Source organism: Anticarsia gemmatalis, chromosome 20 (genome assembly GCF_050436995.1).
Source record: "Anticarsia gemmatalis isolate Benzon Research Colony breed Stoneville strain chromosome 20, ilAntGemm2 primary, whole genome shotgun sequence".
Lineage (NCBI taxonomy): Eukaryota > Metazoa > Arthropoda > Insecta > Lepidoptera > Erebidae > Anticarsia > Anticarsia gemmatalis.
In genome coordinates, this window is record NC_134764.1 from 1806074 (window position 1) to 1833700 (window position 27627).

At 34.7% G+C, this 27627-nt stretch overlaps 2 protein-coding genes across 2 annotated transcripts in view; both read left to right on the plus strand.

Moving 5' to 3' along the window:
* LOC142981570 (coiled-coil domain-containing protein 63-like) lies at window positions 1-6906 on the plus strand. Its single transcript, XM_076127575.1, has 12 exons — window positions 1-73; window positions 641-766; window positions 1681-1875; window positions 2330-2469; window positions 2860-3034; window positions 3403-3582; window positions 4080-4230; window positions 5050-5221; window positions 5514-5655; window positions 6049-6182; window positions 6424-6558; window positions 6811-6906. Exons 1-12 carry the CDS (start codon window positions 8-10, stop codon window positions 6845-6847), a joined length of 1653 nt encoding a protein of 550 aa, XP_075983690.1. The 5' UTR covers window positions 1-7; the 3' UTR covers window positions 6848-6906.
* Window positions 6907-7542: 636 nt separating this feature from the next.
* Window positions 7543-27627, plus strand: part of LOC142981573 (serine/threonine-protein phosphatase alpha-2 isoform) — a 66390-nt gene continuing 46305 nt past the window's right edge. The window contains exons 1-4 of the mRNA XM_076127578.1: window positions 7543-7780; window positions 7932-8063; window positions 13507-13723; window positions 26867-26955. Of these exons, the coding sequence (XP_075983693.1) occupies window positions 7720-7780; window positions 7932-8063; window positions 13507-13723; window positions 26867-26955 (499 nt within the window). The 5' untranslated portion in view covers window positions 7543-7719. The remainder of the gene's footprint in view (window positions 7781-7931; window positions 8064-13506; window positions 13724-26866; window positions 26956-27627) is intronic.

Below are 27627 nucleotides of genomic sequence, written 5' to 3' on the forward strand. Positions count from 1 at the left end.
TGCCAAGATGCCGGCGCAAGTGGAACAGAAGACTATCGACCCCGAAGCGGAACTTAGCAATGTTCAGAGAACGGTAAAGAAAATTGCAAAACTTTTAATAATTATATCCCTCTTGTGAAAATGTAGTAGGAGCTCCTCTAGGGCCTGAGTAATTTCTCAACAATGGCCAGATTTTGCCACATAATTCCTACTTAGCAACGGCTAATTCAAAACTAGGGGTATGATGGATGGTATTCTGAATTCCAAGATGTACAACGGGTCTCATGCCGGTATTTTAAAGATCACGATACCTTATTTACTACTTACTGGTATTCTTTTTGTAATTATTATTATGTGATCCAGTTATAAACTGTTTGCCGCATAAATAACTTCGACGTCTGTTAAAACATATTAAAAAAATACAACAACGCGATATAAATAAATATTTTCCTTTGATAAACTATTGAAATCTGTTCTAAATAAACCTATTAGTAGCGATAGCCTGATGATTTGCTATGCAAAGGTTTGTAGGTCGGTACTGCGGAGAAAACATGACGCGCAAAGAAGTTAAATCACGTTCCTACCTAGAACTTAAGCTAACAATTGTAGGAAAATACGAGACGATAATAAAATCAGGTATAACATAAACTAACACTTGCAGTATCAAAAACTGGCGCCAATGTGCAGCGTGGAGAAGCGCGCGGGCGGCATACCGCAGCTGGCGCCGCAGGAGAAACAGATGAGCATCCTCGCGCATGAGATGAAGGAGACCGTGCTGTGTATCAATGTTAGTTGGACTATACCTATGATTAATTATTCATAGTAGAAGAAATAGAGATAAATCACCGCATCAATATGGCGCCCATAGCCAGTTGCGCTCACCGGTCGGTAAACGATCTGTGGGTTAGGCAACCATTGGCGCGGTCATTCCGTAGATGGGTGACCGCATAGTGGTATTTGAGCTGGGCGTCTCCGTGCTTCGGAGGGCACGTCAAAAGTCGGTCCTGGTTGTTGTCTCCTAAGATAACAGTCGTTAAGCCACGTCAAAGGCCTCTCGGGCGGCTTGAACAACTTTGACACTAGGTTGACCACTAACCATACGACAAACAAACAAACAAACAAACCGCATCAATATATATTTTTGTAGGTAACGCTTATTCTGAGCTAGTTAATTGCAGATCGGCTATGTTCGGTGAACATCAAGAGACTTTTATCTAGTAGTCCTAGACTAGATTCTTAAATATGAAAGAAAATATATTGCTGACATATTGAAAAATGCAGGTTTGCGTTCCTGAGCCAAATTCCTTATTGCCTCATTAGATACTTTAGTTTAGTTTTTGCAGTGATAGACATCTGCCACATACACACACCATTAATTTAAATCACTTTTTTATTTATTTTAAACTAGCTTTTACCCGCGACTTCGTCCGCCACCTGAATTTTCCCATGGGTATGCGTCATTTTCCCGGGGTAAAAAGTAGCCTATGTCCTTTCTCGGGTATCAAAATATCTCCATACCAAATTTCATGAAATTGATTCAGTAGTTTAGGCGTGATTGAGTAACAGACAGACAGACAGAGTTACTTCCGCATTTATAATATTAGTATGGATTGTCAAAAACAACACACACACCAATGATATTTGTAGATCTTAACCTAAAAATCAGATCTCTCATTACATCCTTTGTATTCCACACTCCAGTTAGCAAAGAAAGGTCAGCACGCCCTCCGAGATAACAACGTGAAGCATGGCATGCGCAAGTCTATCGTGGAGTACGAGAACTTGGAGACGGAGCTGAGGGACGAGAGGGCGCAGCAGGCGGAGCTCGACTGTCTCAACTACATCGCGCAGAAGATGGTCGTCGACCTGTCCAAGAAAGTGCCCACTGAAGCTGATGTTAGTTCCTCTTTGTTTGCTCGGTTGAATAATAAGTAGGTGCTGTTATTCTGTTCTTATTGGCAGCCTGGTTTAACGTGTATTTATAGAGTTTAGACCGTTTCAAAGCCAGCATAAAATTCTCGTCTGTTATGTAGGTTTTGACAAGCTTCTTTTATATCGATGGCTATAACCCCTCCCCCTAATTAGCGATTCTGTATTCATATATCTAAAAAATTCTTCTATCTGCATTTTTTTTAATAAAACTATTAAAACCATTGCTTTGTATGATTTTTCATCATCAACATGCAAATTCAAAATAAAAATTAGTTAAAAAAAATACGCTATTTATTAAAGTGTCCCTCACTTACATAATATATATCGATACCTCCAAAATCATTTTCACTATTGCCTAAGTGAGTAAAAAGACAGGTTTGAAATAAGACAAATACTGTAACACCTAGTTAATTCTCAGGAGCTGGGTATGATAGAGAACGCGAACAACAGTCTCCGTCGCATGGAGAACAGACTGGACCTGGCCACCAAGAGGTTTTGTGTCGTCAACGCGGACAATAAACGAGTGAGGGAGGAGATACATAGACTGCTTGTGGAGAGGTAAGAAGTAAATAAAATGCCTATATGTGTGTGTATATGACTGCGGACCCAGGTTCGATTTTTTGACAAATATTTAGAATGGACTTCAAATCTTCTGTAGCCCCGTAGAAATGTTTTAATAGAAGGTTACAGTCCTTTGCTCTCTTGTTGACTGAACGTTTTAACACAGTAATCTCTATGCAAAATTATTGCCGTTTCCAAAATCTTATTGTTTTGTGTTTTTATTTTATTAAGAAGATTTATAACAGTTACTAAAAACTAGGCGAGAAATGTAAACTTATCAGATTTCAAAAATTACAGTGTAGAAAATTTTAAATAGTGTCATTATTCACCGCTAGATGGAGCCACGAGTAGCTAAAGTTGTTAAAATTAAGATTATCTACTTGCTAGGAATGACTTCAACATCCAATGGAACCGCACCATAGGCAAGCTGGTGAAAGGCAAGGAGTATCTGATGGATATCCTGGAGATAGCCACTACGGCCTTCGGTGATAGAGACGAGTGTTGCAGGAAACTTGAAGCTCTCAAGTGGAAGGGATTGTTTCAACTCAATAGAGATATTTCTGTTCGTAATTTCATACTTTAACTTTTGTAATTATGTACCTAGATACATACGTTTGATACTGTGTAGTACAGTTCAGTTCAGTTACTACAATATTATTTGAGAATTAATATTGTTTTGTTGTTATAACTCGCTTGTTCAATGTCTATAACTTTAAAAGCTTATTACCAAAAATACTAAAAGTCCTGTTTTGGATTTTCACAAACTGCTGATAACTAACATAAACATGGATATCGAAGTAAATCAAGTTACTATGCTCTGAATGGATCTATTTTTGTTTTTTACTTACAGTTTCATATGAGTATATTGGTAATCGTTAATACAATATTTTAATTTTATCTCAAAGAAATGATTAAGTTACTTTTTCATAGGAAATGCAAGCCTACGAAGGAGAACTAAACCACTTGGCAAAGTTGGAAGAGTTTCTTCGAGTGAAGGGTTCCAGAAGGATCTGCGAGGCTGATGAGAAGGAGGAGATAAAAAGACAAGAGGAGATAGCTCGGTGTGAACAGGAGATCGCTAGACATGATGCGTTGCTCGAAGAAATATTTGTGAGTGTCAAACATACGATTTACGTATACCAAAGGTTTCGGGATCCATGGAGTAATAAGCATGGGCAAACAGCACGAGGCAAAACATAATTGCTGCCAAAAGAACAGCTCATGAAGTAATAGGCTCAATCGGTCACTGTTGCTTTATTGTCTCGAGACGTAACGACGATAACTTGTATAGCTTCTAAATATTTTTGGTACCTCCGCCCTTTATTACCCAACCTCAGTGAGCTAATTATTTTGATGCGGTGATAAACTACAAACTTTTAAGAGCGTCTTAGAAATAAGACATTATTTTATCTAGGTACTAGCTGACCCGGCAAACGTTGTTTTGCCATAAAAATTAAATAAAAAAACATTGTCCAGCGGACAAAATTGTGAATCTAAACCATTCTCAGATCCCCTTGAACACACACAAAAAATTTTATCAATATCGGTCCAGTCGTTTAAGAGAAGTTCAGTGACATACACACTTACAGAAGAATTATTTTATCTAGGTATACGCTGGTTCAGACAGAGTGGCAACGATCATTAACCGCTTCAAAAGGGATGAGATTGAAAACTTCTCCTGCTTCGTTCTGCTCTGTGAGATACTGCAGGAGTCTATTATACTCAGGAGGGAACTGGAGATCCTGAGGCAGAGGATTTGTGAGCATTACTTTACTAATATTTACTTACTAGCTGACCCGCGCAACTTCGCTTGCGTCACATAAGAGAGAATGGGTCAAGATTTTCCCCGTTTTTGAAACATTTTTAAATGCTACTCCGCTCCTATTAGTCGTAGCGTGATAATATATAGCCTATAGCCTTCCTCGATAAATGGATTATCTAACACTGAAAGAATTTTTCAAATCGGACCAGTAGTTCCTGAGATAAGCGCGTTCAAACAAACAATCAAACAAAAAAACAAACTCTTCAGCTTTATAATAATATTATAAAGCTGAAGAGTAGCTAGTAGTATAGATAGAGTAGTAGCTATTAGAATAGATTATAGTTACACTTTTTTCTTTACATATCCCACCGTTAATAGCATTGGTTCTGTCTTCCACGTACTTAATTCTTAGCCACTGACCCTAAAAACTACCAAATCTGAAATGTTTTTGACGAGTAGTGATGCTGATAGATAATAGACACTGATACTAAGCATGTACGCCATCTAGCTAGTTTAAGGTAAAGCTTACATCTGACAGTCAAGTTTGGCAAATCTCTTGCAAACTCGGAAATGCGATGTCTATCACCTATCGTTCCAACGCCATACTCAAAAAAATCTAAATCAAATAATTTATTAATTTAGGTCAAATATTGACACTTATGATAGTCGTTACAATTACTGAATCTACCACTAGCTCGGAAAGGGGGTAGAGCCTTATGAGAAGAGCTAGCAAGAAACTCACGGCCACTCTTTTCAATCGCCAAAAGTTTTACAATGTGGTTGATACAATACTATATCTAATATTAACTTTCCAGTGGACCAACGCGACATTAACGAGGCTCGCGAAGAAAAACAAGACAAGCGCATGTCGGAGCTCACAGTACAACTGAACGAACAGCGAGAACGCACTCAACATAAACTGGATCTTAACAACGCGGCCGATGCGACGTTTGTCAAAGTGCTGAAGGGCATTGATGATCTTGCTAGGTACAGAACCTTTTTATTACTTTTTGTAGCAAGAGTTTGTTGTTTAAATAAGATGCTTAAAAAAAACAGACTGGGTATTGATCACCTCTGGAATGAATGAGGGATTAGACCTACACCTTCATTCGTTCGAGAGCTTCATTATTTAAAGAGATAATAATCCACCACACTGGTAAATGAATTTTGTTGATTAGTAAACAAGGTTCGCTGTTTCCAAGAAGGTAATTTCCGTTTGATTTTCGGGGTTCCTTGATTTTATTATGGTGGTGATTTTTACTTCTCCCCCTTCTATCAGATTGTCCAAGTGTGACATCACACCACTCCTGGCACTGCTTGGCAACCACAAGGAGGTGACCAAGTGGAACGTGCGCAAGTTCCTCGGTATCCTCGAGATTGAAGTCAAGAGTCTGATCCAAGTCGTGTACGGTGCAGTGAAGGTCAGTATTTTGATGGAAACTTCACGGAAAATGTTGTGTTACTACTAGCGACATCTATTTCATTTTACTGACACTTGTCTCGGTTGAGTACTGTATCTCATAAATAATTCAGTGAAATAACGTCGTAGAACTGCTACCTGCATCTGATCTTTTGCCGGGTGTGATAGAAAACTATCCAATTGGGCTATGGGAGTCAGGAAATAGAAACTGTACTTGCATGCTGTGCACATATTGGGCACTATAAATCTTCTGACCAGTTGGTTATTTTTAATGGAACTCACCAACCTAGCCCGATATCGACAAACAGAGCTGAGAAAAACGAACACTGCTTCAATATAAATGGACAGAAATTACCAAAATCAATTATTTCAAGATATTATTTTACTCTTCTAGCCACCGGCTCCGACGCCGAAAGCTCGCAAAGGTCCAGCAGCACCGCCCGCCGCTAAGCTGGTCGCTGATCCTTACGTGGAAATAATCAGACCAAACAGAATTGAGAAACTTGTGCCTTATCAACCTTGTGCCTAGTAAGTAGACGTAATCCTGCATTATGCATATAACCTTAGATTATCCAAACTGCCCATTTTGTTTTACTTATATTCGTTATCCATTTTCTACCAAAACGACATTGTCTTCTGGCAACGCAAGGCTTTTCTTGTAATGTACGGATTGTACGGTTTTTTTTAAATAGGGATAATATTTTTGGTTGGTTGACAAAATTGTGTTCGAGACAAATAATGGATTAATATATTTTATTTTCTTCTACAGTTGTGTCGAAGACTACATCATGAACTTGGTGTTTGAAACTCCTGCTATCCCTGCCGACAAAGAATATGTCGAAGGCATATTCCACCTTGAAGATATAAATACCAAGTTTGGAATTTATACACTGACTATTCCCGCGTAAGTTAAAAAAATTACTTCTGAAATTATTAAACTAAATAAATGGTAGAAATGATCATCAAACATGAGTCGTAATCTACCAAAAATAAAAATTGTTCAAACTGTAAATATTATTTTAATGTTGCACAAATAGAATTTCCCATAACAAAACTTTGTTGTTAAAAAGGTTGAGATGATGTAAGTCCTTCCATACATAATTTAAAAAAATTGCATGTTTTCTGGTGCCATTATTAATACCTTATTCTTTTCCAGGAAACGCCATCCATACCGGGGATCTAAGAAGGATTAGTTAAAGTTGTGTTTCATACTGATTTTAAATTAATTCCACGACATTCACGTCAACCTTTGTAACACTATTAAATTATTTTTTATTGATCTTTGTAGTTTACTGCTGCGGCGAACGGTATTTATTGTATTATAATATTCCGGTCTATTGCTGAGATTAAAATTTAAATTAATTACTCTTAGTATTATAAAACTCGACTTCTTTGTGTTCTCAAGACAGCCGTTAGTTTAAAATTTAGTAGAAAAAAGAATTCCAATGTAGCAACATTTTTTACTTTTTAAAAATTATTCTCTTTATCTTTGGCAACATTATAAGTTTTATAATGTTACCAGTAAATAAAATCTCCCAAGTTTTATGGGAAACTATATCTATAAAGGTAAAGTATTGTTTTGTGATAAGTAAACACTTTGAAGTTTGAATTAAATAATTCTGAAAGCAGGTCAGAATGTTTTACCATCTTTTTAAAATACACTGAATACATATTTGATTATTTTTTATAATTAAATGTTGAACACAGCAATTAATATGTCATTGCTTTGAAGTGATAAAAAGTTACAAGGCAGTGACTTTTAAATTTAACCGAAGTTATAACTTAAACTAAACTTAAATAATGATCAAACATATTAATACTTTTAAACGTAAAAATGTTTTACTCCTGTATTTGATTTATATTTGGGTAGTCAATTTTTTTGCACTAGCAGCACTGGTGATGTGTTTTCCTTGTTTGAGTGTGTGAGTGATGTCTCCGCCATTGAAATTCATTTTAGCCGAGAATTGAAATAGGTTGTACCTTTCGAAATCGGCAAAAATCTTCATAATCTTTCTTCCTTTGCCTGTTCTATTTAGCTATATTCCGTGCACCAACATTATATCCGATGGCAGACAGAGACACAGATGAGTTAAACATCGATAACGTAATAAAAAAATTATTAAAAGGTAAATGTTGATATCGTCTAAAATAAACAAAGTTACAAGTGTTACGCCTAAAAATCAGTGAAATGTTTAATTATTAGTGATAATACGTGTTAGTTGTGTGAATAAGTTGTGTTATTTTACGTGTTGGTGATATGTTTACGTTTGTTTTCAGTTCGAGGCGAAAAGCCTGGAATGAATGTACAGTTAACGGAAATAGAGATCAAAGGGCTATGCTTGAAATCGCGGGAAATATTCTTGTCACAGCCGATATTACTTGAATTAGAAGCACCGCTAAAAATATGCGGTAAGTACACTTGAATTCTTGAGACTAAAGTCTATCACTTTCTTTGCAACCTTCTACTTTCGAAACGATGAAACCGCATTATTGTACCGTTTATGTCATTGTTGAACTTTAAAAAGGTGAATGCCGTTGTTAATTGTCGAAAAACGAAGGTAATTTAGCACTTGTTATCATAATTACCCTCGTAAGGACGAACATTTTGTAGAAATAACGTTTACGGCCTCTAACCTGCTACAACGAAATCCTTGTGCTTCTTTCAATGCCGTTCCTTGTCATTGCGCGGAGGAAAACCTCAATTATATCAGTCTACTAGTAATTACACACTAAATATACAATTTGTGTCAATTTTAAACTTGTTATTACAAATTGAGAGAGAATTCCTTCATTTGTAATCTAGTTTTTATGAATGTGAAGTCCATACTTGCATCAAATAACTAACAGATAAGTGTACAAGGCAGATAAATGTTGTTTAAACACATTTGTGACCTTAAAGTATCAACTGCATTAAATATTTATTGTTTTAACACAAAATAAAACAAAAGTCATAATCATACCTACTTACTTTCTAGACAATGATGGAAAAATCATATGATTTTAATTCCTAATCTTTTATTGCATCAGAAATACACTCAACACAGCCATGCATTTTTTATCTTCTAAATCTGTATTAAATACATTATAATTGATAATATCTATATCTATGTTTTTATATCAACAAAACTATGTTTTTGATCTTATTGACACATATAACATATTATATTTACACTGTTATATGAAACAGTCTATCTATTTTTATAAATATTTAATTGACTGTTCTACAGAGCCATGAGTCATAATTTTACTTCTTATCTTTATTATATGGGGTCAGTGCAATACAAATGCAATATTCATATGTTATTTGTTGATATTTTCTCTGGCTTTTAAAATTTTCATATTAATATCACCTAGATACCAAATGGAGCCTTATATTGGCTAAATCATAAGGTGCTACAAATGTATTTAAAAGTCTTTTAATCAGGTATGTTATACCATTCATGAGTACTGGCTGGGTTCTATGGTTGAATTCTGGCAGAGTTTTCATATACTTACGTAGATCCAGTTAATTACCTATTACATGTTATCTTCATCTTCATATAAAATATATATTTATGTGGCTGTGAATTTCTTTCTAACTCTTCTCATATGGCTCTACCCCCTTTCCAAGCTAATGGTTGATTCGTTACAACTATCATAAGTGTCAATATTTGACCTAAAAGAATAAATGATTTTTTTTATTAAAACTTCACATTACAATTCTCTATTAAACCATCTGAAACTCAAGTACCTTTATAGAGACAGTAAAATTGGTTGTATCTTCAAACAGTTACATATTTGTGTTATTATAGGAATGCAATTCATCTCCATTAACTTCATCTAGTCTATGAATTATAACCATAAACTAGACTTAATACTCTTTATGACTCATGCAAGAATAAGTGTCTATGGCAATTTTTTTTTTACCTTGACTGGTCATAAACAAAAGGTTTATGCTAGATAGTGATCTTTGCATTGGTGATTGACCTTATTCTATGCTAATTAAGTCATCATTGAAATTGTAACACATTAGCTTATTGTTTACTGTACATTATTATTGATTGTTACATCATAGGTACCTACATTTAAAAAAAAATCCCTTTTTCCTGAAGGGTAGGCAGAGACCAAAGAACTCCACTTGCTGTAATCCATACAAACTTCCCTTGTTTAATTTGTCTTGCCATTTGTAACTGTTTGTTGAATTCATGGTAAAAAAATGCTTATTAATTTTTAGGTAAAAATATATTTGTTACTTTGTTATCTTTACTATGCATATACGCAGGAAGTGACAAAATGTCTATCTCTGCTTCAAGTGTACCTATTTGAAATATTAAATATATGTAGAAGAATATTATCTAAAGATAAAGCAATTCAATAAGCTTTTGTGATTGTAAAAATCTTTAATTTGTCAAATACTAATCATTTTTCATAAAATAATGCAATAAGGTACAACCTTACTCACTTTTTACTCTAAAGGATATCTGTTATCCTTGTTCCAATAAATACATGACAGGAATAGCATGGAATTTCAACTACCTACCTATCCTAATACACATACATAAAGTCACATATTTTCGCATCAAGGTATACAGACACCAGAGAACTTCATTACAGTACAATCCTTACATACAAATTTTCCTTGCCTCATTCACATCTTGATTAATCTGCATTTTATAGTTTAATCATAATTCAGTGTACATAACCTCAACCTTCAACTCAGTTGTTGCAAAGAGTATGTTCTTGCATATCTGTAGAGTGTAGAGGTATACAAAATACCTAATACATGTCTTTATCTTATCAATATGATTATATTCACTCTGGCATTTCCGTGTTTGCCTTACTCACGTTTGAAGACTTTCACAAATTATTTTACAACTTGATAGTAGGTTTTTTACTTTTTTTTTTAACTACACTTCTGGGCATATCTAAATCTTTTTTAACATATTAATTTATTTTTTTCTATAGAGGTAGGCATAGATCATAGAGCACCAATTGGTATATTTCTCAAACTTGCCTCATACATATCCATACATAATACAAAAATACAAAAAAATATCAGGCACTAAAATAGTTATGTATATTTCTATTTTACATAGGTTTTCATGACAACTTACTGAAGAATTCCACCATAATTTAATCATAGGAGACTTCAGTCCTACACATTTGATTACAATTTTACAACCAAGTTTTTAAGAATAACTTTATTTCTCATAAAGAATTGGACACATCATTCACTTACTGAGAAACAGTGATTTCAATTAAAATTATCATGTTTGAGCGCAACTACAATGCACCAAACTCACAGTAGAATACCAGCCAAAAAACGAACGTAATTACAATTTCGCGATGATCAATCACAAAAAGAAAGTACATGAACAGCATCACACAGTGACTCATGATGCTGTTATCTGATTGACTTCCATACATCTTCATTGTTTTAGAGAAATTCTATTAACAACATGTGTGGAAAGTGAATTTATGTGGCTAGGGTTAGGGTTTTGTTAGAGTATTGCAGCTTGGTGGTAATTACGGTTACTTAATGCAAGACTAGCAGTCCGCCCGCGTGGAATTTCATCCTCTATGAGGTGGAATTTTCAGATATTCTGTCTTATTGTTCTTCTATACTTAGTTCCTCTACTCCTAAGGAATCTTCATACAGAATTTCAACTTTCTACTCTCAGTAGTTTGTTGTTTTGTTTTTTTTAATTCTATTTGTATATTAACTAATGCAGAAATAATAGTATTTACATACCTTCATATTGTTAGTATGAGTAATTGTTTTAAAATAACTTGGATTTATGATTTCCGTTATAATTTTCACATAACTTAGACAACTAAGGTTGCGAACTAACCTTATAAATCATGCTAAAAACTGCTTATACTACCATATATGTAGATTAAAACAATTACGCTACGTCACGAGAAATTTTGCGCAAATCGCTTGCAAAATCTTATAGGCCGAATATACCCGATGATTCGCGAAAACGGCCGAAGTCGAAACCCCATCACATCGTCCACAACCGAGGCCAAAGATATTTGTCATCTCACAGTCAAGGCCATGCCTACACACAGCTGACGGCACACACTATACAATAAACAAAAGAATTTATACCATAACACTATAACAATAATGAAGAAAATACCATATCATGGCGAACTGTAGGGCAATAGTACCACCATGAGAATAAAACAGTATTGCAATCTATATATTATAGTAATATTCTACCTTATTAGTTAGAAATTAAGGGTTAACACAAAATATTCTTTAATGCTATGGTAGAACTAGGTACTATGAGAATGTTTCAATATGGCACTTGTACACTGCAATGTATTAGATACCTAAATAACCCGTTGCAATGTTCACCTAAGGTAATTCTTTCCACATTATTTGTTTTTTTTTTTCGTTTCAACGTCTTGGTTGGTCATTTGGCTTTTTAATATACAATTCTACCTACATTCTGCAAGTTATGGTATCCACTTTTCGTACTTAATAATAATCAGTAAGATAATGGTTATGAGTCACCAGCAAAGAATCTTTTGGTAGCTAATAATCTTTGCTTTATTGATAACGAAATTGCGTTCAAAATAAGTTTCCTAAGGACTTCTAAGCCAAGTATTCACATTACTATAAGACTCGTCAGTTAATAGTCCTTTAATAAAACCATGTGAACAGTTTCACCATGTGTATCGACTATCGGCTGGTAAAGAAACGTCAGTCTCCCACGCGGAAGAACAACACGTGCGCGGCTACAAATATGCCATCGTGCGAGGTGCCAAGTTTATAGGGAATTACCTGCGTTACGTCAACATTAGTAGCGTAAAATAATTTTGGAGATATGAGAAATTTGATAATACCTAATTGTTTGCTACTGAATCGCAATATTTCATAATTGAACTATTCTTAGGTACTTTTCGTCTATGGGCCACAAAGTCTGATGTGAGCCCAAAGTCTTTCAAATTCAGAGAATGCGTAAGGTATTAAGTCTTTCTGTATATTTTTGTATACAAAGTCAAAGGCCAGTTCTGTTTAAACATTAAACAATATTCTCTCTATTGGTATTTTCTGTCACTAGCGCGTACAGCCTTATTATCTTACTAATACATAGATTTATTTACTATTTCAAAGATATCAGCTTAGAAAAGAATCTCAAACTAATTTTATTTAAGTAATATCATTAAACAAATTCACAAAACGGAGATTCAATCACATTTACCGTCTTGCAGAATACAACCCGGAAAAGTAACATAATATTTGTGAAGCAGCGGCCTCGGATCAACTGCAGGCTATGGCAAAATACGTCATAAGTCCAAATACCGCAAGGTTATCCTTCTCCTTGACCCACTTGGTCCTGATTCAATTGTTTAAGTAATGACGTACACTGCTGTGTTACTATCGAAACTGAATCTATTTCTGATAGAAGCCAGTGTATTGAGTAGTGGACTGCTTGTTTGAAATGTAATTTGACGTTTGCTCAACTGTCTAGGTTTTAAAATGAGGATATTTTTATTGATATTTGTTTTCGACTAGTATCTGCAATTTGCAGTGGCATTACCCTAAGATCAATGCATGCCGGTTATAGCAGTTTTCATCGTTTCGTCTACATCACGAATTAAAACACCTTTGGAGACTATGTTACGTTGTCCTTTAAATTAAAGGTTACCCTATAAAGATACCTAGAAACCCATTCAAAAATTTGGCTGAAACACAAACCATATTCAAAGAATAAAGCGCTATTTTTCATTCTTTCTTTACGTGTTGTCAATAAGATGAGAGCCGTCAAGCCATATCAAAAGCCTTTCGACTTTGACGCTACATTGACCGATAACCATACGATAAATAAATACTTCGTACTTAAGTTATTTTTACTTTTAGGTGACATCCACGGGCAGTATTACGACCTGCTAAGGTTGTTTGAATACGGTGGCTTCCCGCCGGAGTCGAACTATTTGTTCCTGGGCGACTATGTGGACCGCGGCAAGCAGTCGCTCGAGACGATATGCATGCTCCTTGCGTACAAGATCAAATACCCAGAGAACTTCTTCCTTTTACGTGGCAACCACGAGTGCGCTAGCATTAATAGGATTTATGGGTAAGTTTACTTATTTACCTGATTGTAATTTATTATAGAAGTATATGAAATAAACATTGCTTTCTGTGTATGGAGCATGTACCAACGTATTGATATGCAGGATTAAAATATTTTGTTGTAAAATGCTAAATTAAGCGTTATGAATTCGTGAAAAATCGATCTACTTTATCCTTTCTTAAAGAAAACGCAACACTTTGTAAGCACACGTGCGATGATGCCAAAGTAAGAACAAATACGCGTGTCATGGATTCAAAGTCTCATTCAAGATTTAACTAAAAATTACTGTTGACCCCATCCTGAAATATTTTAACGACTCGAAATTGCATTTTACGTTTAAGTTTTTAGACATATTTCACACTTATCTACCTTTACCAATTATCAAAAACAATTTGTTTATCAACATAAATCAGCTCACATCCCATGATAAGTTTCATCAACACCCCGTCTTTTATGCAAATCCTTGTATTTGAATATGCAAAACCAGCTTACGATTTATAATGCTTATGTGTGACGATCGCTGTTACGGAACGAACATTAGCACTACAGATTGATGAAACTGGTTTGAGAGAGATTTGCTTACTATCTATAGTTATATTATTATGTCACACTTTCTTTGATTTCGTCTCTCAAGATGTTTGTGAATGTATACCTCTGGATTTAAGAAATGTGTTATAAAGGTGTTAGTAGTAAAGTAATACAATGCAAAGTAAACTACGTTAAGCAGAAAATTCGTGCTAAACGCTTTTCCTAAAGCAGTCCTAATGTGATTCCGCTCACAGCCTTACTGCCAAAAGTCTTGGCTGCTCAAAGGCTACTTTTTTTACTAAAATCGTATTTGCCGGGTGGAAAAGCAGCTTAATGCTTTTTTGCACTGTATTTTCAAAGATAGAACGGCAATAGCTTCGCTTCCTTTTTCCATACAACTGAAAATGTCCATGACGAAATGTGAACGCGAAATGCCTACTTTAACAATTCAGACATATCTTATGAAAAGCAGCGAAATGTACCGTATTTCGTCTTGTAAAACAATTATTTACACTACACGATATCACGTATGTTTTTGTTATGTAAATAAAGTCCATACATAAAATGATGTAACAGGTTAACTAACTGTTATTTATTTTTGCATTATGAACGTAAAAACCTCGTTACCGTGTCATTATCCGGCCGTTTCACTGGAAAATAAGTTGCGAATAAAAAGTGGATTCGGAAATAAGACTTGGTAATACGTATATTGCATTATTGTTATGTAATTGTGAAATAACATTTGTACAGGAATTTGTGATCATATGTTAGGTTCCTTGCTTTTCTTGACTGGTAGTGATTTACTAGATTGTGTTATTTCAAGAACTCGTTTGTAAGATTACATAGATTTTACGAATTACGCGTACACATCTCAATAGATAGGTACCTCTCTGTTGTTGTTAGCTAATAATCGATAGTGGTTTCCATAGGCGACAAACCTCCCTATCCGAACTAAAAACAAAAGCTAATATTCTTATTGCTTTGAATGTTATTCGAGGGCTACAATTTAAACTCCTAGCTTCAAAATATTCTTCCTCCATTTTGCAAAATAGTCTTGTAAAGCGATCTATAGTAAGCGGTACAAATATTATACTGCGTGAAAGTTAACCGAGTAATGTACAAGTATCTTGTACTTGTCGGCTTAGCTGATACCGTAAATGGCTTAGCAAGGCTCGATTCTTGAAGAAAGCGACCAAGGCCTCCACTAGATAATATCGAACTGTAAGATCTTATCCGCTAAAACACTTTAGCTGCCATAGAATTTATTGAAATTGATATTTTGATCGTCATTCTCGTAAAGATGCGAATGCTTGAGGCATTAATATCAATTAGGAATGTTGTAAGTACTTTTAGTTGCTCTGGTAATAAAGTTGAAAGGACTTAAAAGAGACTGATTATTTTAAAGTTTTGTGGATTGCTGGCCTCGTTTTGTTTTGTAAAACATAATTTCATTTACTTTCTTTAAGTAAACTATACTACTAGCTATGCAGTTATTGGGTATCAATCTAAGTTTTTGGAAGTTTACTTCAGTAGCACTATAGCAAATATCGAAACTGAAAGTAACAAGTTGATACAACATTTTATATTTATTTTAATACCTGCTCTCTTTTGCAACACTGCAAGCTTCTTTGCTTCATCAAAACTTAGTAGAATTCTCTTTGACTTGCCGCTTTCATTTTACGATGCTCTTTTATATTTTAAAAGACAAATCTCTTTTCACGGAATTGGTTATTTTAAGCCTTAAAAATGTAGAGGAAGCAGAATTTAAAGTATAATATTACTGATTAACGTTTTGAGTTTAAAATAAAAATCATGAAAAAGAGAATAAGTGTGAATGAAACAAGGCAAGTTTGAAAGGATCGTGCAAAGTAGCGTTCTTTGGTCTCTAACGTATCCCTATAAGAAAAAAGCGTGATATTATGTATGAAAAAGTGCATGTGTCTTGCCAAAACTACAAAAGAACATGCATTTTGCTAAAGTAGCAAACTGGCATGCGATTTGCTGATAGACACTAATTCTCATATTCATTCTGGGTACACGAGTCTCGCCCTTTACAACACAAAGCCTCCCAATCCTGTCAAATTGCCAAATGTGTCTACTGAACCCTTTAGGCAATTAACTCAAGCAAGCATATTGTTTATCTTTTCTTTTGAAAGTAAGTATTGTGAAGCTCCTTAAAGACAATGAAATCGGCTTGCACGGCTTCGGTCATGGGAGTGTGGACACGCATTCGTTACGCGTCGTCGACTGCCAAAGTACTTACTAACTTGTAATGTAGTAACTTGTAGTGCTAAGCTTTTATTTGTTTCTATTTAAACCTGAACTAAAACGATAAATACGGTTTTTAAATGCTAAAGTTAATTGCTTGTTTTTTTTTTATTGTACGGATTATTTGCAGTGGTTATAATGTTGCGTAAAATGTGAAATGCAAAATCCAGACTGAGTATGGGTCTACTGAGTCCTTAATTTCTGTTTTCAGAATAAGCAAAATGTTATTTTTGGAATAACCTGAACACTCTACAAATTGACTTACTTTCAATTCTTAAGATTGTTTTGTAATAGTCTGTGTCTAACTGCGGGACACAGGCTTCTCTCTTATATTTCCAGTCCCCTCGGACGTTTGTTGTCTGGCTATCCATCTAGAAACTCGTCTAAGTCTGATAATTTACGTACATAATATGGCCTCTTTTTTCCACATAGGTAGGTAGAAGCCCAAGAACGCTACTTGGTATAATTTGATAATTTAACCTACAAATTACTTTTATTTTCAAACTCAGTTCCTAATGTAATTCGTAATACCGGTAGTGTGACGTAATTCCTAATTAAGCTGTCTGTACTAAATTTTATTTAAAAGTGCATTGTCAGAGAAACTGAATGCATTTTTACGTGTTTAATTAATTAATTCAAATGCTTCTCGATTTCTAATCACTTGGCGTTTTATTTTTGCTTAAAGCTGGTTTTCGGTTTTGTTTATTTCAATATGGAAATATTTTGTTATTAATGCTATATGAATTATCGAATCTTATGCAACTTTTGATATGATAATTGCTATCTCAGATTAATTTTGTAGTTTAGTATGAAATCAAAACTGGTTATTTGCAAAACTGCAGTAATTCCATGACAATAAATTTAAAAATACTTTTATGGTATTACGGATAATAAAAACTAACAGTCAAATTCCCCAACCAAAGGAGATCATCCATTTTGGGCCTTTTTTCAAAGTGCCGGCCAACAAAAAAAAGTGGCATGTATCGATAGAGCTAGCCATTTGAAACAATAGTTAGCATGGCACGAAACCGGTAGGATCGCTTTGAACCGAGTTATACAGGTTTGAAGATTCATAATATTCAAATATTAATTCATTTCTGAAAGTGCTGTGAAACATAAAATAATGATTGATTTTGCTAGAATAAACTATCTAAAGCAAATGACCACTCTGAAGTTGATTTAAGGTCGTAAGCACACGTATCAACTCGGAAACGGGTCGTCACCGTATCAACTCGAGATCATCAGTATTATTTGTATGTAATTCCCTACTGTAACACACTTATCGGAATCGTTATGTGATCAGCCCGGCTCACGACCATGGGAGTGGTTCGTATGCACATTATGCATACACCAGCACCCAGGGTGGAGTGCGGGGCTACGTGCGAATTCCGATAGAATTGTGGGCATACCTTCTAAACCGCAACATGTGTCCTCATAACAAGGGCCCTCATCACAAATCGTGCCCGAAGCACAAAATATTGTTCCACATGCCGATGAGTCGGACATAACAACCCAACGGCAACACTCTAGATGACCTCTTACCTAGACGATAGTTTGTTAGTTGCACACAATCGAGGGTGCGGCCCCTTAGGTGCGAGTTTGATTCCCCCGGCGCCTCAATGCGTCGCCACTGGACTGGTCACTGGCGACTAGCGCAAGGTCAGCGCATCCTCCCTTAGCGAACCCAAGGGGCCGCACCCTCGATTGTGTGCAACTAACAAACTATCGTCTAGGTAAGAGGTCATCTAGAGTGTTGCCGTTGGGTTGTTATGTCCGACTCATCGGCATGTGGAACAATATTTTGTGCTTCGGGCACCATTTGTGATGAGGGCCCTTGTTATGAGGACACATGTTGCGGTTTAGAAGGTATGCCCGCCCTTCTATCGGAATTTGCACATAGTCCCGCACTCCACCCTGGGTGCTGGTGTATGCATAATGCGCATACGCACCACTCCCATCGTCGTGAGCCGGGGCGATGACATAACGATTACGATAAGTGTGGTACAGTAGGGAATTACATACAAATAATACTGATGAGCTCGAGTTGATACGGTGACGACCCGTTTCCGAGTTGATACGTGTGCTTACGACTTTAAATCAACTTCAGAGTGGTCGTTTGCTTTAGATACTTAATTCTAGCAAAATCAATCATTATTTTATGTTTAACAGCACTTTCAGAAATGAATAAATGTTTGAATATTATGAATCTTCAAACCCTTATAACTCGGTTTAAAGCGATCCTACCGGTTTCGTGCCATACTAACTATTGTTTCAAATGGCTAGCTCTATCGATACATGCCACTTTTTTTTGTTGGCCGGCACTTTGAAAAAAGGCCCAAAAATTTATGGAGCGTGGATGATCTCCTTTGTAAAGTCGAATAAACTACTTTATTCCAAGTAAAATCAAAATTTCGCAATCGAAGTTACTTAGTATTTCAGCCATGATGTCATTCAGTATTCGACAGTCATACTCGGCAAAAGAAAGCTTCGTATCATTATATCATATTCTTGGCGATGCTATTGAACCTGTAAGGCACTTGTCCCACCGCCGACGATGAACGAGTAACGAGTGCGTAGTTGTTTAATGACAGCTGGTTGCTCTCTCGGCGTGTATTCTAATCATGGAAGAATTAGTACTAACTGGAAGGATCACTAAGAATTATAACATTTTCAAGATACAAACTATCCTTAGTGTGCATCAAGAGTAATAAATAATGTATAAAACTACTTTTGATTGTTTTAATACCAAAATTATGTTTAATGAAACAACAATTACCGAATTTAAATTCAGTAATAATCTTAAAATTACTACCATAAGTTACAAACATTATACAGTGGTAACTGTTAGAGAGGGACAAAGACTCTTAAAAGTAAGTCTCGCTCGAGTCCGTTTTTCGAACAGACATTAAAACTAAACAAAAGTAAATTCTATTAACGAGCAGAAAAGTATGAATTTATTTGATATATTTTTCTTAGTGATTCTTCCAGTCATTTTTATTATTCCGTGGTTCTAATCGTTGGGCGAGTCCATTTTTGTCGCTTAGCAACAAAACTAGTAAAGCGGCAGTGTCATCAACTATTTGTATATGCATCTCTTTTATTTACAAGGAATGTTATATCTATTGTACGTTTCTTGAGCGAGAAAATAGTCGATAGTTAATCGTTTACTCGCTGTTGGTGGGACAAGTGCCTTACGTGAGTCACGCGGGTCATCTTTGCCTTTTTTGTGCCCATACAGGCCAGTGAACCCGCAAAAAATATTTAACACACCTTTTATGTTTGTAAAGAATGTACTGTATAGTGTCTTTTGCTAATCTATGCTTTTGTTCTTATATCAAAGACTTTTTTGGTTATAAATAACGGAAAAAAGTGGATGTAAGGACTATTTTACCTAAAGTAAGCGCGTATTTGTTTTGGGATAATATAAAATGTTTATTGGTTGATTTCTGCGTAAATAGCGACACGTCACCTAATTTTGAGTAAAGCTTGGATCTGACGCCGTGTCTCTTACTTAAATGCTTAAAGAAAATACTTGTAAACATCTGTAAGTCTCAATACTCGGTCGATAGTCTGAAGATTTTTTAATATTTTGAATCAGGCGGTGTCTCAGGTAAATCTTAGTACAAAATATTCTGTATATTTAATACCTGTAGTGTAACTCAGTTACCCGGAATTTGTCCTAGTTATGAGCTATATACGGTCCCCGAAATTCCAAGGGTTTCCCCCGGGCGAGATTTTTCGTTCGCCCGGTCAAAGCGGAAGCTTAATATAAAGGATGACCCGGATAAAAGATCATCCTGAATATTTCATCCGGTGCTGCGAATGTTATTCATAATTGGGTACATTTACTGGGGAGCTTGGTTTTATTGGTGCTTGGACAAGACATAATATAATTGCTTTGTGATATACAATCAATAGCATGACTATTAACAGTATTAACTAGTGTTTAGAACTTTATCACTATCTTGTTCGCAAATAAACCGTTTTTAATTTCACGTGAAAATTTAACTCCGTTAGTTCGTGCTACATTTACTGGTAAAACGGGAATATTATTTATTTTCCCCATACTACAGCAAAAATGTTCATACATTCACAAAATTCAAGCAAAAAAATCAAGCTTGCTTACGCATAAAGGCCTTTTCCCTTTAAAATAACAGTCTCTCACAGCCAAAAACCTGCTTTACCGTCTCCCCACATTGATATCGGCTCCCCTCATCCGTGACTAGATGGCAATCAGACTACCTAACGTTGACTCGGTAAATACGCCTGACTCACGCACTGATTCATAAGTGTTCGCAAGTACAAGGCTTTTTGATAACCAGTCAAGTTCAACAGTCACCACACTTGAAAGTTAATACAAGAATTTGGTAATAGATATGCCGTTATAGATGTGAATCTTGATGATGTCATGTTAATGTGCAGAGATTTGTCATGACGAATTAGATTTTGTATACTTATTAATTAGATTTTGAGTAATAGTTTTGTACTTTTTATTGTTAGTTAGTAAAATTGTTGGTATTATAATGTTAATATGACGATAAATAAGCCTCAAATTACAGTGATAGGTTGCATTATTTTCTTGTTTTGATGTATGTGCATTGTGCATACAAATGTAGCACCTTTCGTAAACAGGATCTTTGTCATTTTAGTTTAGTTTTTTACTATTGCAAAGCAATAAAACAAAGACTTTTCAAAAATATGCTTCACAAACATAATCAAGTACTATTTACCAAGAGCAACTCAAACTAATACTACAAATATCTTTGCAAGGGTCTCAGTAGTCAGTTTCTACGAAAGTAAACATGGATTTCCTCGTGAAGGGTGGTTAGGGATAATCCTTTATGTACACTGGGGTGGGTACTATTTTTAGCCGCGCAGTTAATCTTGCTAATGCAAACTCTACTGACTTTCGTCTCTCACTCACTATTTGAGGAATACGTCTTGGCATTCATGTGAGATTGGACAATTGATATTAACGTTTTTAGGACCTGAGATTAAGAATGAGATAATTCTGCTTCTTATTCACTAATGTAATAATAATTAAATACCGAAGTAATAATAAATTCTAGTGCACTATCAAAATGCACTCGTGACTCGACCCATCTACAGATTAAAAAGAAGCAAAGTATTGCGAAAATCCTGCATCTTTTTTCTCTTGTTAAAAACTTCCTAAACACGGTAGGCTTAACCGATCACATCATCAGCTAACGATTATCTAAAAAACTTTATCCTGAACACGGTAAAACATTTATTTTTTACACGATACCGTCATATCGGTAGATAAGACAACACGATAAATCCATTGATTGATAGAGATTATCTCGCATGAAACATCGCACTCGAGTATCAATATTTTTCGAATTATTTAAACATACAATGTACAATGACGTCATGTATTTAAGTATTTTTCTTTGCGTAACATGATTGATATAATGTTCAACCCCGGCGTTGACTGATAGTGTGGAATTACTTACACGTTGCAATTTTAGCACGTTTCATGATTAAGATATAACATTATTTAGCAATTTTTTAACAACATGTTTTGTTCAATCGCATTGTTTTTTAGGCTATCTGATTTATAAATCTGCTTTTATACAGGTGTCACTTCATTACTCATTATTATTACTGGTCATTACGCACTGATAAATAATTATAGGCAAAATAAATCAAATAGGTAAATGATAAACATTATGTATAAAAAATAATTTACAAAGAGTTCTTCTGAGACTCGTTTTTACATAATATTTTGCTGAATCAAAACTGAAACTTACATTATAAATTGTCTACGAAACTGTCTGCTGGCATTAATTTTCACAGTGATGTAATTTTGCCAGACATAAATAATTACAGCATTTACCGTTTTTATACTCCACTTCCGATATTCTGTGTCGTAATTCTACATCTCTATCCCAACATCAAAAATAATGTGTTCAGAGTAAAAAACTTATATATCATTTGAAATCTTAGAAATTGGCCAGCGATAAATAATACTAGCTAACAATAGATTTTATTGCAATAGGTTTTACTACTGCTCCAATTGAAGAGTATGCCAAGAATTGGTAAATCAATCACCAACCCATTACTGTCCTACAATTCACGTCATTTTCCGAAAACATACAACGACCATTGAATCGTAGGCCGTAGTCGTTAAATGTTGTGACGTAAATATTGACGTCATCGTCTTTATTTGGTATCTTGGTTTCGAAAATAGCTAAATAGTTTTTGTCCTATACCAATTATAGTGAAAAGGTGAACTTGTATGTTTTCGGAGCTCATCTCTAAAAGAAATGCTATTTTTAAATAGATTTAGGTACTATATCAGGCACGTCAATAAAAAAAATAGTATAGATATGACTGTTTTTTTCATTCGAAATATGTACTAAAAATAAAGTTAAATTAGGTTTCAGAATCCCGACAGGCACTAAAACATTCATATTTGATATTATAAACCTTTTAATATTTTACGAGCGTACCGGCAATTTTGTCTGGCCCATACTTCGGGTCAATACGGGCGACATGTTGAATCAGTCGGGCCGGATAACAGCTTGACTAATGGCCTGTACGATTTGACTTTGTAAAAATATCAAAAGCGGTTTGGCGTTAAAATGGCATATAACTTTAAAAAACGTTTTTTCTGGATGAATTACTCGAAAATCATTACATCCCTTTTATTTAAGGTTTTGTCGTTAAGGTAAATGGTTCCTGTTTAATATCTTTAATTGCTTCAAAGTCTATAGTAATCTTGTTATATGATTGCGTCGCCTTAATAAAAAACTTCGATGCCTAAATTATTTGTGGCACCGGAAAAGAATACAAGCGGCTATACTAGAATATTTACTAAAATAAGAGTGTGATATATCCTCATAAAAATCCTAAAGACTATTCGTAATGTAATTTGACGCGTACGTAAGATAACACGGCGCATATACGTTTTATCTTTTCTCTCAAGGAAGCAATTTACTTTCATAAAATATATTTTCATACTGAACATCGTTTCAGGCACGTGTATGAAATGTATTATGATACCATTACCTTCAGCAGACATTCTTATTTGAATCTGTGTACGTGTAATAAAGAAACTGTCGTTTGTCGGCTAAAAGAATAAAATACAAGAAAACTCAATATTCTAGACCTAGGCAAAAAATAGGTAATACGTTGATTCAATTGACTGAACTTACGTTGACTAACTTATAAAATGGAACATGGTATCTAAACCAATCATGACATAATTATCATCAACCAGTTTGCAACCAAGATGAAAACAGTTTGCAACGTCAATGCAATCATTTTCCCTCATCAAAGCATTCAATATTGGTTTCTGAATTGCGTTACTGGTTTTATGATTAGTTCTTGCCCTCTTTCATAACAACCAAACTTCAATACACTTCCTTACGTGCGAATAACAGCACTAACATATAAACGCGGAAGGTAATCAAACGATCCAAACATTGGCCATGCAAACTTGGCCAATAATTACATGCAATAAGCATAAGTCCAACCATTTGGCGAACGTTGGCACTTGAGGAATTATGTCAATGACTCGTAATGGTCTGCAATCATACGCCATTGTCTAAAAGTCGTAATAACAGGTAACTTGTGAGGAAATACATCGTGGATGTGTTTCATCTCGTGACTTTTACTGTGCATTTGACTCTGAAATACTTGATTTTTCGTGTAAATAGATACATTATTGGTGATTAAACGTGCGAACAGTCAAATTACTACTACTTTTTTTTAGAAACTGCGCAACTTGGTTTTGTTTTAACTATTGCAAGCCTTGTAAAGCATTATTCGTTATTTATTTTTTTTCCTTTTTGTTTATGGCAAGTGAAGAACCTCTATGACTGGTTTAAACAACTGACATTAGTTTGACCACTGACTAAATTAAACACGTAAAATTTGTTAAATTATTATAAGTAATGTTAATAAATTCGTGCAAAATGATCTCCAAAAATATTCAGATGTCTGCTGAAAATACCATATTTTGCAACATTTACATTTAATACCGTTATCAGTCGTATAAATTGTATTTAGTATCTAAAATTCATAACTTAATTATGATAAAACAGGCCTAAAATGAAAAGGTTTCTCGAATTTCATTGTGAGCCCCAAGGACGAGCGAAGGTTACACATATTTAAATTGTACTCGATTGAGATATTTTTTGCGTCTCATCAACCCAGTTTCATGTTCAGATGAGAGATTAAATTTCATTTGGTGTCATTTTTAGTTTAAGTAGGTTAAAAGACATATTAAAATGAATGAGATGATACACACTCGTACATATTTTAGTAGTTTAAAGATTTTACTGAAAGAAGAGTACCGAAAGGCATTCAAAACGTTATTATTTTACCATTGTTATTATTCCACTGATTTTTCAGTTTCATTTGATTTTCACACGATTCTTCCATTTTATTTCTATTTCTTTATTCACATGCCCCTACCGGTATTTTGCGTACTTATTCTTGTTATATGGCGGGGCATCCTCCGCGCCTCTGAATTTGAATTTAGTTAATAGCAAAACCAGAACTTGTTTTCTCTCTGAAAAATGGAAACATTTAAGTCCTGTATATCGAAATGAGCTCAAGAATCTTTCGCCTATCAGTAAGCATGTGTCAATTACTCATAAATAAATCAACTATATGACGTGTAGTTTACACGAACACGAAAGCGAACAGCTATCGAGGTTTATTGCATGTTATATTGAAACGATACAGTCATGCCCGCGATATGTAGCCGTGAATGAGCCGTGATTATGTTTATTGCTTAGATTCTTATAGGAAGTGTTTTTTGTTTATCGTTAGTTTATTGTTTTGTACTGATCAAGTATTGGAAATATGTGGAAATGAAAATAAAATACTTTTCTAACGTATTAATTGTTTACTTTTTTATCGGTTTATAAGAGAATTAGAAATGATTTTATGTATTTTCTGCTACACATTATTTTGTAGCATTAGAAATCTCGTTTTGTATTAAGTTTATCATGCCTTTAATTAAATAACGAGTGCTTTCTTATAAATTTCTCGTAAGACTATGTAATTACAGGTCTTATGTGTCGTAGTCATGGCTATGTTTACCAAATATTATCCAGACACAACAGGAAATCATAACATTAAGGATTTATCAATAATGCAGTTCGAACATGTCTGAGTTAATATTGAACACGGATTCAATTAATTATAATTACCACAATAAAGTATAGGATTTTACGCAAGCCGTTGTAAATTGTTGTAATAAATACGTTTGTTTTATGGTTTTCCTCTCACTTGTATACGCTTAATGTCTATTTTAATGACGTTGATTGGTTCTTGCACTAAATATTTACTTAATAAAGTTATTGCTCCCATATATTTAATTATTGCGCATTTACTTAAATAGTAATGTGAAAATTATATAAACAATCATTTCATCGAAATGTAAACATTGGGGACAAAATTAAAGCCAAAATAATACGAATTCAAATAGATTTCTCTGCATGTTAGATCGAAACTACATAAATTTGTAAGCTACTAAGGTACCTATTATAACTATCAGAAAATAAGTCAACGACAATCACAAAGTAAATATAGTTACATTCGTATTAGGATATCTCGCTTCGATTTCCCTATAGAATAAGGCGGAAATACATTAACCACCCACACGTAAATTCGCAACGACCTTCATTGTTTCTTATCTTTATTTTTTATCCTTGACAATGATGACAGCAGCTGTCATCGACCTACCTGCAAGGACCCAAACAAGACCTTAAGAAATATTCTAAAACATGACGCCATTAAATTTGGCATTCCGCCAACACATGACATTGTTTGTCACCTTAATCTGAACTATAATCATTGTACAAACATACTGATGGATTATATCAACGGGTTGTGCGAAGTCACTGTCATGGGAAGTGCTTCTTATGATTTACTGTGGATTAAATAACCACGTGTAGGAAGGCTTTAGGTATAAACGTATCAGGTTGTACTGTTTGAAGATACTCTTGGATTTACAAGTGTATGTATTCTTTAGAAATTGCGTTGGACTTTACACCTAACCGCGATTTGTTCGGGACTCTCCAGAATGATTTTCTATGATTTGCCTGCAATTTCCTAGGATCGGAATAGGTTCTCCCGCTACTGACGCTTAGATTTTAAAGTGAATAAGGCCTTCATGTAACGTAAAAGGCTGAATTCGTGAAACTGCAGCAAACTGGCTACAGTCTAGTGAACTGAGGCTTTACGTCGAAACATGACGTTTATTTAAGTTTCGCTACCTTAACGTTTTAGTATTTATTCCTTTGCCGATATTACCTAGTTTATAAAGTACTGTAATTTATTTTGTATTAACGTCTAATTTCTTTTGTCCTATAGATTCTACGACGAATGCAAAAGGAGGTACAACATCAAGTTATGGAAAACATTCACAGACTGCTTCAACTGCTTACCCGTTGCCGCGATAGGTAAGTCGTAGTATTATAATTATTCACACCAAGTTCATTCAATGCCACGAAAATTCTTATATCCTATTCATACAGGCAAGTTTGCAGCAGAACGTAATATCAAAATTGTGTTTTATAAAATCTTTGTTCGCCGTTAAAGAGCCCAATCGTAAAAAAATGTGTAATGTTTTTTGTATCGTGTAATGCGAGGATGCGTATACTCTTTAGTGCCTAAGTACGATATATCTAGACCGCACGTCTTATACGGTGTAGTAGGGCGCTGGTGAAAGCAGACGCCTTATACATCTGCCGCCGTACCGGTTCCTTTTCACATTGTATTAGCTAATACGATGAGTCGATAGCGTCTGCAATATAATCATTGTTATCTTTAATATTATATGGTGTTATGTTTAATATTGCAAAATACGTTCCTATGTGCGTAATTACCAAAAAATTACACATTTTAAGACCATTATTATCATGGTTCAAATGCAATATAGTCAATATTAAGTACGCCCGGCTGTAAAAAGCCTAGCAAGATGCGTATCACATATTGTCGCATACACAAAACCTTTCCGTGCCACCTTAAGTGCCCTATACCGAAACAAACCTATGAACTTTTCCCATATTTCGATCTTTTACATCTTTTTCTATACTAAATGACACATGTATGTAGCTACGTCCAAATTTTGT